The sequence below is a fragment of the Fukomys damarensis genome, unplaced genomic scaffold (assembly GCF_012274545.1).
Source record: "Fukomys damarensis isolate Sample0158 unplaced genomic scaffold, DMR_v1.0_HiC HiC_scaffold_39, whole genome shotgun sequence".
Lineage (NCBI taxonomy): Eukaryota > Metazoa > Chordata > Mammalia > Rodentia > Bathyergidae > Fukomys > Fukomys damarensis.
The window spans coordinates 65,820,818-65,832,983 of NW_022900951.1; the positions used below are offsets into that span (position 1 = coordinate 65,820,818).

Sequence of the window (12,166 nt, forward strand, 5' to 3'; positions counted from 1 at the left end):
ATATATGGTAAAATGTTTACTATATTGAAAAAATAATCATGCCCCCATCTCACATAGTTACCACCCATTACAGGCAACACTAGCTATAGTTATTTAGTAAAAATTCTGAATGTAGTATATTGTCATTAATTATACACCTTTTGTTCTACACTAGAGCTTTACGCTTATTCATCTTACGTATTTTCAACTTTGTAGCCTTTCACTGATGTTACAATTTATATCTAGATGCTCATTCAAAGCCTTGTGTTATCATAGTTTTTTTTTTTTTGGTGATTGGATTATGTGGGCATGGTACTCATCATTGAATTAGTCCTCTGATGAGTTTATAGCAAATGTGATCTTGGGAGGCAAAGCCTGGTTGGAAGAGGTGGGTCACTGGTGTCATGGCCGGGTGGGATGTATCTCTCTCCCTCATCTTCTGATTGATCTGTGCTTCCTGCCTGCAACGCTATAAGCAAGCTTCTTCTGCAGTGCCACCTGTCTGGGAGCAAGCTGAGTATGGACTGAAAGCTCTACAAACTGAGTCAATATAAACCTCTCCTCTAGTGGGTGTTGCATAGTGTGTCTCAGTGACAAGAAAGTGACTAAGACAGATTTTAGTATCAAAGAAGTGGGGTCATTGCTGGGGTGCTACCTGATTATGCCATTAATAAGCTTCTGGAACTGTCCTATAAGATGAGGTCAGCAAGGTTTGGAGGTACCAACTGTAGAAGAAGCCCTAGAATGCTGTAAGCTGAGCTTGATAGAAAATTCTGATCACAGCTCAGAAAACCAGAATGATGATAGAAATGCAGCCTATATAGACCAGGCTCAAGAAGTTTCATGTGGGAAAAGTGGCTGCATTGGCAGTTGGACTCCAGACCATGGGTGTTGGTTGAGTTATGCTTTGGAAAAAAATTTATTTGCATTTTGCTCATGTCCAGATATCTAGATGAATCAATATAGTACAAGAACTAAGAATGAAAAGACTCCTGCCAGATAGTAGGACATTTTATAAAGCCATAGTTGTACACAATGAAATCCATGTACTAATGAATGCAGAATTTTACCCATGTGTGTATGCCTGTGCAGACATGTACACACACACACACACACACATACACACACGCGCGTGTGCAAGCACATTTATTCTATATATGCTTCTATATGGGATTGAAAGGTATATTTAAGATCTCTAGAAAAAGGGTGGATTATATTTTTTTAAATCACATATAGACAACTAGTTAACTATTTGGAAAACTAAAATCACATATTTTCCTAAGATACTTTAAGGGAAGTATCAAATTTGCAAAATTAAAGCCATAAGGACACCAAAGGCAAGTACAGTGGTATATTTACATAACTGTAGTACAAGAAAGACTAATCATGGCAACAACATCAGAAACCACAAACAAAAGTACTGGTAAACATGATAACATCAAAAAATTATGAACAAAAATTCTGAAATCAAAAAGCACCATGATACCGAATAGCTTCTCTGGTGTGAATAAACTATAATAGTACATAAGATCCTAATGATATATAATGGACAATGTGAAATAGCAAGAAAGGGGCTAAAGGTGTAGGGAAAGTGGGAAGGGTAGGGGAAAGCTAATAAGGGGAAAAATCTGAGAAAATGAAAAATGGAAATATGAAATCCTGAACAGGTCCTAATGAAAGAAAGAAAGGAAAAAAGCAAGTTCATGATTTTCTTTCTGTTTCTCAATCACAAATACAAATGACTATACATTGCATGGTTTCATTTATTAAGTAAGAAAGCAGAGTAGCTGTCTAGAGTTGGCACTGATTACAAATGAGCTCAAGGAGAATTTTGTAGCTATGACAATAATTCAAAATTAGATTTTGGTGACAGTAATGGTTGAAAAGCTCTAAACCTTACTAAAAATAACCAAATTCTACATTTACAATGAATGAATTTTATTATATGAAAATTAAAAATTAATAAAAATGTTAATAAAATGGCATCAAAACTTTTTGAAGTCAAAGCATATTTGTCATGGATGGATGGCATAGCTTCCCACTGTTATTTGCCATTCCTTTAGGGGAACATCAAAAGGTGATGATTCAGTCTAATTTCCTTTTGTAAATCAGGAAAATTTAAAAACAATGAATTAAATGCTTTGCCCAAAGTCACATAATCAGCTAGTAAAAGAGCTGAGACTTTTAACCAGTTGACAGACTACAACCGTATTGTTGATCACATTATGTCATACTCTCTTCCACTGCAGTTCTAATGTTCCAATCTAACTGGACTAGAATTCCAATATAATAAAGAATCATTTGCTTAACTATAATGTATAGATTGCTATGATAACCAACAATTTTAAGTCCGGGAGATTATTATAGGTAAATATTCCTTGTAATGATGTGGGAAACTGTTTAGGAGGAAGCATTACAAATAAATTTGCTTCTTCTTAGATGCTCAGTGAAGTGTTTTGAAAATGCTAGATTTAAAGGGTAGTGAGATGAAAACCCGATAAGAATGCATTACATATGCAGAGGCAATTGTTAGGAAGTGCAGCACATAAAGTACCTTGAGAGCTTCCATCAGACAAACAGATGGATACTTCATCATTTCTGTCATTATCCTCTCCTACTTCAGGCCCTGTTTCCTCTCCTGGTGTGAATGCAGAGAAAGAACCAGACTCGGGCTGCTCAGAGAAATCCGCAGGGCCTCCTCTTGGAGGTGGAACTTCAATGCCCATTAAACGATATTTCCTTCTTCTATTGCCAATCCATGTCTTTATAAAAGAAATAAAAGAGGAAATTTTAGAATTTAGAAAGCAGTATCTGTGGTCATTATAATAATAAATGTGTGTTACATATATTACGCTTCAAAAGAACAAAAAGGCACATAGAATAATGCAATTTTTCTCTCAGTAAGCTAAAACAAAAACTTTTTTTCCATTAAGTTCATTGGTATGTTTTAAGTATACAGTACAGTTCCATTCATCATAGGGATCTTGTACCTTTATATGATGTATCTTGTTTCTCATTTTCTCCCATCCCTTCCCTTCACCCCCTCCAACCTTCGTATTTACAAAGACTTTGTTTCCATTTCTCATATTTTTTTCTTTTTCCTTATTTCCTCTCCCCTACGTTTCCCATTTCCCGTACTCCTTTAGCCCTTTTCTTCCTATTTCACATAATCAATGATACAACTTGAACCTTATTTACACTTTTAGTTTTCATACCAAAGAAACTATTTAGTATCTATACATGTGTTTTCTTTTATTGAGTTTATTGGTACATTTTAGGTATACAGGACAATTACATTCATTATTGGGATCTTGTACCTTTACATGACAGGTCTTGGTTCTCATTTTCTTCCCCTTGTCCATGCCCTCCCTTCACCCCCTCCTCTCTTCCCTATTTACAAACACTTTATTTCCTTTATTTCATTTTCTCATATTTTTTTCTTTTCCTTTATTACATTTCCCCTACCCTTCCCATTTTCCCTACACCTTTAGCCCTTTTCTTCCTATTTCACATGGTCAATATCTCATTAGGAACTTATGTCCTATTATAGCTTTTCACACCAGAGAAACTATTCGGTATTTAAACATGTGTGACTTATTTATTTCACTTAGGAATATATCCTCAATATGTATCCATTTTCTAATGAATGACTCTAATTTCTCATTCTTTATGGCCGAGTAGTATTCCATTTTATAGAAAAACCACATCTTCTTTATCCAGTTTCCAACTGATGGGAAATTGGGCTGTTTCCAAGTTTTAGCTATTACAAACTGTGCCACTATAAACATAGGTGCACATATATCACTGTGTATGATTCCTTTAATTCTTTTGGAAAGATACCCAGTAGAGGGATGGCTGGGTCAAATGGAACCTCTAGTCCCAGCTCTTTGAGGTATCTCCATAGTGATTTCAATAGTGGTTTCACCAGTCTGCACTCCCACCAACAATGGAGAAGGGTTCCTTTCTCCCCACAACCCCGCCAACATTTACTATTGATCATCCTTTATGGCTGAGTAGTACTCCATTTTATAGAAAAACCACTTCTTTATCCAGTTTCCATCTGATGGGCAATTGGGCTGTTTCCAAGTTTTAGCTATTGCAAACTGTGCCTCTATAAACATCAATGCGCATATATCACTGTGGTTTGATTGTTTTAATTCTTAAAAACATTTTATTGTAAAATAGTTTATTAGCAGGATAATATTATCTAAATATTCAGACTTTGAAAAGCATGCATACTATTACAGATAGCTTTTGTTTATTTTTTGTTGTTTCTGTGGAAAATAATTTATCAAATCTTTCAGGAGAAAAATGAATTAGTTTTTCTTGCAGACTAACTACAGTTCATGTCCCATTTCCAATCTTGTTCTTCCTGAATGTTATGCTCTCTCTTAATTATTTTTGGCTCAGTAATTGTTACCTTGTTTATTCAAATACTTTAATATTTTATTCTGTTGTATTTAAGATCATTTTTAAAACATTTTATTTAAATAATTTTAGAGTCAGAAAATTTCAAATTTAGGTGTTGTGCATGGTTCATTTTATTTCCTGCAAATATCATCTTATTAATTTTAACACCAAGAGCAAGAAATTGATATTGCCCAATATGTGTGTGTACAGTTCTGTATCTCTATTTTACACAATAACTTTTCCCCTTCTTTCCTCTATCCCTAATTCCTGGAAATCACTAATCTTTTCCATTTCTATAGCTCTTGTTTCAAGAATATGTGTAGATAATATCATGCAGTATGAGACTTTTAGAAATTAGCTTTTTTTTTACTTACTCTGAAGATTCAAGATGTGTTTGTCAATAATGCATTTCTATTTATTGCCAAGTAGTATTTTGTGATATGTATATATTGTTTTCATTTTTGGTTATTACATAAAAGTTACTATGAACAGTCATGTAAAGATTTTTGTGCAGAAGTAAGTTTGCATTTTTGGAGGATAAATGCAAAACAATGCAATATAATTACATGTTAAATTTTATAAGAAAATTCCAAGTTATTTTCCAGAGGAACCATGCCATTATAGTTTTATGAGCCATTCTCTATGATGCTTCTCAGAATTCTTGTCAATGTTTAGTATGTAAGTGTATATGTATGTATGTATCTGTCTATCTAATTTGTCGAATTTAGCTATTTTCATAGGTTTGCAGAATGATGACTTATCAAATTCTTTTTTAAAAACAATTCTGCTTTTGCTGAATTCTGCTTTTGCTATAGATAGGACCTCATGCATGCTCAGCGGGTTCTTTACCACTGAGTTGCACCAAGATAACTAAGTTGATCTTCCTGATTGCTAGTGATGTTGAACATCTTTCCACATGCTTATTTTCCGTGCATATAACCTCCTCATTGAAATATGTTAACTTATTCTCTGTTACAAACTGACACCCTAATCACAAACTACCTTATTTCCAACCATTTATTACGCCTCAAGGTCAAGTACTTTATCATTTTGGTCTTTAGATTCCTTATAAACAAATTTAGGGAACTATATTTTCCTAGATAATAATTGTCTCAATGGTGGTCATAAATCTACAGAATAATACTATAACTTTTTAGGCAAAACATTTATGTATTAATAGCATGAATAATAATGGACTATTAAGTACATTTCTAATAAAAAACTGTAATTTTTTATTTAAATATATTATTACATATGTTGTAAACTATGTATATTATATATCCAAAGTATACCATTTTGATAGACATATATGCATACATTCCATGCATATCACTAAACATTTACTATGTATCAAGAATTCCAATCACTTTGATGCTGGGGATACAATGGTAACCATCACAGGCATGGTCTACCCTGATGGAACTCGAACTGATCATCTTGTAGCAGTATAAATAGTAAACAAGTAGATAATGACCAAGAGTTACAAAGGGAAAGAGCCAACTATAATGTTTCACCACAATGACATGTTCCAAAGTCTTTTTCAAATTTAACTAAGAATAGGAATTATTTGAAGGATAGCATATAAATTCCTAGATCTTTCTTTGAAAATTCTGATCAAGTGAGCCTAGGATGGAGTGGTGTATATATTTTAAGAAGTATCTAAGGCAAGTCTTACGACATGACATACACTTGTAAATGGAAATAGAAATGATGTTATACAGGGAGCAAAGAATTCTGGCTTCTAGTAACTAACTGGTTCTGTGAACTTGGGCAATCTATTCTCTCTTCTGGCTTATTTTATATTTGCCATATAAGGTGAGGACACTGATCTCAATCTCAAGGTGCCCAACATCCTTTAATCAATATCTATAATAAAAGATTTTGTCATGTAAATGAAGACCACTGCTTTACTTAAAGACACCTCCATTCTTTAAAAATAAATATAATATTTTTTTTCTTCATTGAGTTTATTGGTTCATTGTAGGTATACAGTACAGTTACATTCATCATTGGGATCTTGTACCTTTACATGACAAGTCTTGGTTCTCATTTAAAAACACAGATGAAGACTTGGCCAAAATGTAGGAATGGGATCTCATAAAGCTCAAGCCTTGTAGTCTTGGAAGTGTTAAAAGTGTGAAGGAGGGTTATGTTTAAAAAGTTTACAAAAATAATAGACAAGATACTTGTCAAAATTAAAAACAGTTGCCACCAATAGCCCCAAAATTGGTTCAGACTATATGGGAGAAATTAAAATTGAGAAAACGGGTGTAAGATATCATGTTCTCCCTTAAAAACAATTAACAGTATTTTTACAGAGATTCAAAAATTCCAGGGCTAAACACAAAACCTGCAGCTGCTTAGTTTGAGCTCAGCAATTCACTTTTACAAAAGTATCAAATTATAGCCTTACTTTAGCTGCATCTGGAGTGCAATTTGGATCTAAAGAAGTAAATTCATTTCTTTTATAATCAGATTACCCAGGAGATTCTGTGCTTGTGTGTGATGGGTTGGAAAGAGTGAGATGCATATCACTCCATCTTTGGTTGTCCTTCTTTATCTACATACTCTGCCCACACAGAAGATACAGAACACCTGAGACTTACTTTAAGTGAGAAATACTGACACAGGAAAAATAAAAGAGACATTTGGAATGACCCAAAAAACTCATGCATGAGCCAAACAAACAATTGTTCTATAAATGCTGCCTGCTAAATGTAAAAGAAAGCTGCCCTCAAAGTACAGATAACTCCACTAGAGGAGATTATAGAAAAACCTCAATCACAGGGATCAACCAAAAATAATGAAAAAACATTAATCCTGGGAAAACAAAGGTAGGGACAAAAACTTCTTCCTGGAACTTTGCCCAGCCAGTCTGTTGGACATAAATAACACTTCCTAGGTTTCAAGAACCCATTGATACAAAGCTTAGCTGCTTCATGTATTTACCTTTGGCTTTCACTTTAAATGATATGTTTAAGACATTTCTAATTCTTTATAAATTCTTAGAAGTTACAGAGCTTGTTATTCTGCTGATTCAATACGGACAAGGTCACTTAATTTATTGGCAGTGAATGATGGCTTGTTGACAACTAGTCACATTTATATTGTAACAACCTGAGCTTTCCTACATGAGAAAAGGGCAGGAAAAAAAAAAAGGAAAGGTAAACTACCACAAACAAGTTTGTTATAGTATGAATGTGTAGTAAGTAGGGCAGAGAGTAAAAAATGTTATATTTTTGATGGAAGAGGAATTTGCATGATGAAGAAAAAAAATAATAAAATTTGAAGTTCCAAGTATGTCAAAAACAGGTTGTGAAGGATGCAGCTTATAGAAAGAAATATGTATGCTTCCCTGTTGGTTTGGCTGAGCCTAGGCTGTTCCTTCTAAAAGCTTTTTGTTGCTCTAGGAAAATTGGAGGTACTGATCCTGATTCATTAATCACTCCTTCCTGGGTCTCAATTTTCCTCTCCAATTTAACAGATGCTTTCAGACAAAGGTTATTACTCTCATTTTTGTGATTAATATTAAACATGAACTTATTTACATGACCAAAAAGACACATATTGTTCAATAACAAAACATAAGACACAGCTGACTCCTTTGGAATTTTCAACTTTTTTTATAACATCCATTATTGCTGGTTTTATGGTATATTAAATATATTTATATCTCCCAAGTGTATAGTTCTTTGAAAATACAAAATTTAAAATAAAATCTCATCACATTACTGACTTCAAGACTAAATTATCTATGATGGTAAACTTTTAAACTCAAGTATCTTGCTTTTGCTTTGTTTTCTATTTATGATAAAGTATATATTCCAATCCAATATAGCCAGCCAAAATATATATATATGTGTGTGTGTGTGTGTGTGTGTGTGTGCGCTTGCGTGCATAAAAAGGACACATAAAATATATCTATATACAGATACATTCTTCTCAAATAACACTATATTTAAAAATTACAAATTGGAATAAAAGTTTCTATGTGTTGCTTAATATGATAATGTAATCACAATTATTATGCTAATATGTTATTTTGTCTTAATCTCAAATTTCATGTAAAAAGCTTTATACTTATATTCTGTTAATATTCTGCAAGAATTCAACTTCTAAGACAGCCATGATTGATAACAAATGGCAGGGCCCTAAACAATCGCTCAATAGTATCACTGATTCAGATTTTGTAGTGAAAACGCTACAGGTTTTACACAATGGTAGTGCTAAAATTATCTTCCACACATTTAGATACCTGCAAAAATTGATTAGAAACAACAGTGCACCTTTTGATATTACTCTTATCTCCCTGGCTTCCTAGTAAAGGGCAACACATATACTCCAGTTAAGCTCTTGCTTAACATCAATTTTTTCATCAAGGTGCTTAAGCACTCATTCATTCTTTTAATCTCACACATATACAGGTTCAAGAAATCATTAACAGCCACCATGAGTGCCAAAACCAGATACAATTTGCTCCATGTATAGATATTATTTCCTGTGTTTTAGAAGGTGATGAAATTTTACTAGTAGGCTAATTCATCATTTCATCATAACGCTTTTGTTAAACTTAAATATATTTGTATAGATACATATATATATGCCTATATATATATATATATATATGCCTCTTTACAGTCAGATAAAACTATAAAACACATTAAACATCATTTAATCTCATGTTTTTCTCTAATGGGATTGCCTTCAGTAATTAAGCCTGATAACAGCCCTGGCAATATTCCCAATTGTCTTTAGACTTTCTTTCAATTCTGGCATGTTAAACATATTACAGGTATATCTTGCAACCCTACAGATCAAGCAATAATAATATGAGCTAATGAGCTCCTTAAGACCTAATTATTAAAATAAAAAAGGACAATATGAAGAAGCTGCCTCCACAAGAACTAGTATCTAAAACACTATTTAATTTAAATTTTAAAATTTTTGACTCAGAAGGTTTAGAGAAACATTTTATTCCTGTAAAGGACAGGCCAAAACCATTGGTCCTTTACCAGTAGCCATGTTAAGTCCACAATGGCAGCGTCCAACCTAATTGCTAGCCTGGGAGAGAGGATATACATCTGTTTTGTCACCCAGAGACCCTTGTGTTCTTTCAAAGACTGTCTGTCCATACTGTGTGGCACCAAGTCAGCAGGGCACCAGAATTGTCTTCACTTCTGAATACCTGTTTCTCATAATGATATATAACTTCAAAACTGCCAAGTTCAAAAGGCTCCTTATACTTCCAAATTTGCTGGAATATACACCGCAAGTAAATGACGTGATTTATTGGGCTTACATTCCTACCTCACCTACCTTTTACATAATTACTTGTAGAGATCAAAAACAATCTTTTTCCTCTAATGACACCTTTTATGCAGGCAGAACTTAACAGCCACCTCCTGGCCCCCAAAGAACAGTGGAAGGGACTACAGCCACTCTGGCTATTCCAGCAGTTAATATCCATTATGTCAGTATTTCCTGACATAAACTCCTCCATTCGACATAGTCACCAATATCACTGATAGTAGTTACTGTGTTCCCTTTCATTGTCGCTAGTATATGACCTATAGAGGACTGCCCAAATTTGAGGTAGATTTCATGTTGGTCCCGCAATTCCGCCCTTGAACAAATTACCTCACCACTTGAATGTAGTAGACAAAAATATTTTCTGGGGACATTCTAAGTGCCACTATCATTGCAGCTAATATATTGACCACCACATTTGTGACTACAGCAGTGGTCTTAACTATATAAAAACTCCTAAAACTGCTGGGGATTTAGCTCAGTGGTTCGGTGGTGGCCTGCCTTGCAAGCGCAAGGACCCGAGTTCAATCCCCAGTACCAAAAAAAAAAAAAAAAAGACTAAAAAAACTCCTCAAACGAAGAAGAGCTATTTAGAAAATGTCACCTCAAGATTATTGACTCAAACTAATATTGATAAAGAAATCATATAAAAACTTGAGATCCTTTAGACAGCTGTTAGTTGTCTCAGTGAATATCGACAGGCCTTATGGACACTTAGCTTCGTTGTGAAATTGAGTTTTGCTCAATGGATGTTACTCCTACACTTTTAACCAATCTGAATCTTGGGAGGAGGTTCAACAACTTATCCACAGTGCCTTTCATACAAATCTGGGTGGAGATATTACTAATCTCCAGGGCTGACTTCAGACCCAACTTTATAAACTTCAAATGGAGGCTTGACACTTTGACAATATTGGATCTGTCTATCTGGGGTCAAGGGATAGATAGCCTTCCATTTACTTTTTTTCTTCTCATATTGTATTTCTACATTAGTGTATGTTTCCTATACATAATCATTACATTTAACATGGAAGATATGTGATATTTTTGTCTCCTTCCCATCCCCTCTCTCCAACCCTTATTCCCCTTTACATTTACAAAAGCTCAATTTACATTTTTTCAATTATTTTTTCTTTAAATCTCTTTCTTTTCCTTCTCTCACCTTTTCCCCAATCTTTTGTTTTCCTTCCCATTTGAACAAATTGTTCCTACTATCTCTCCAACATTCTTCTCCTTATTTATACTTTGGATTTCTCACACAAGTGAAATGATGTGATATTTACACTTGTGTGTCTGCTTTATTTAACTTAGGAATTCTTTAGATGCATCAGTTTACCTAAAAATGCCTCAAGATCATGCTTCTTCTTGGCAGGGCAGTACTTCACTGTATACACATACCGTATTTTCTTTAGTGTCCATGTCTTCATTGGGCATATAGGGTGCTTCAAACATTTAGCTATTATGAACTCTGCTGCTATAAATATGGATATGTATGTATCACTGTAATGTGATGTCTTTCATGAAGATAGTTTGGCGAGGAATAGCTGAGTCAAATAGAATCTCTAGTTTTAGTTTTTTGAGGAATCTCCATACTGCTTTCCATAGTGGTTGACCAATTTATAGTCCCATCAAAAATGGGGAAGGGCTCCTATTTTCCTGTAGCTTCACAAGCATTTATTATTGCTTAATTTCTAGATGATATCCATCCTTCTGGTGTGAGGTGGAATCTCAGTGATGTTTTAATTTGCATTTCTCAAGTGACCAGTGAAGTTGAACATTTTTTCATGTATTAATGGGCCATTTGCACTTCTTGAAATGAAAAGTAACCATTCATTTCAGATGCTTATTTTTAGATTGGCTCAAACGTGAAGAGTTTTTTTCTGAGTTCATCATATATTCTTGATTTTTTTTGTCACAGGAGTAGCTGGCAAAAATTTTTCCCATTCCGTAAGTTGTCTCTTCGCTCTGTTAGTATTTGCTATACAAGAGCTATTTAACTTGATGTGATTCCATTTGTTAATTTGTGTAATATATCCTGTGCAGTTGCAGTTTCTTCATAGCATATTAGCCTACACTTATGTTTTCAAGATTTTTAAATATTCTATCTTGCAGAAGATGAAGAATTTTGTTTTATTATTTAGATCATTGAAGCATTCTGATTTTACTTTAGTGCATGGTAAAAGATATGAGTCCAGGTTCAGTCTTGGACATGTGGAATCACAATTTTTCCAGCACCATTTCTTAAGCAGTTTAGCTTTCCTACAGCAAAAGTGTTTGTTTGTCCCCTTTGTCAAAGATAAGGTAGCTAAGTGTGCCTGAGCTTGTTTCTGCATCTACTATTCTATTCCATTGATCTACAAATGTGTTTTTTTTTATTGAGTTTATTGGTACATTTAGGGATACAGTACAGTTACATTCATTGTTGGGATCATGTACCTTTACATGGCAAGTCTTGATTCTCATTTTTTTC

General features: G+C 33.9%; 1 protein-coding gene across 2 annotated transcripts in view; it reads right to left on the bottom strand.

Annotated features, from left to right (window-relative positions):
- The window catches only part of Hdx (highly divergent homeobox), a 186,061-nt gene that overhangs the window by 40,196 nt on the left and 133,699 nt on the right, over positions 1–12,166 (bottom strand). For both annotated transcript variants that reach the window (XM_010612863.2, XM_033760535.1), the window contains one exon: positions 2,534–2,741. In XM_010612863.2, coding sequence (XP_010611165.1) covers positions 2,534–2,741 — 208 coding nt within the window. The remainder of the gene's footprint in view (positions 1–2,533; positions 2,742–12,166) is intronic.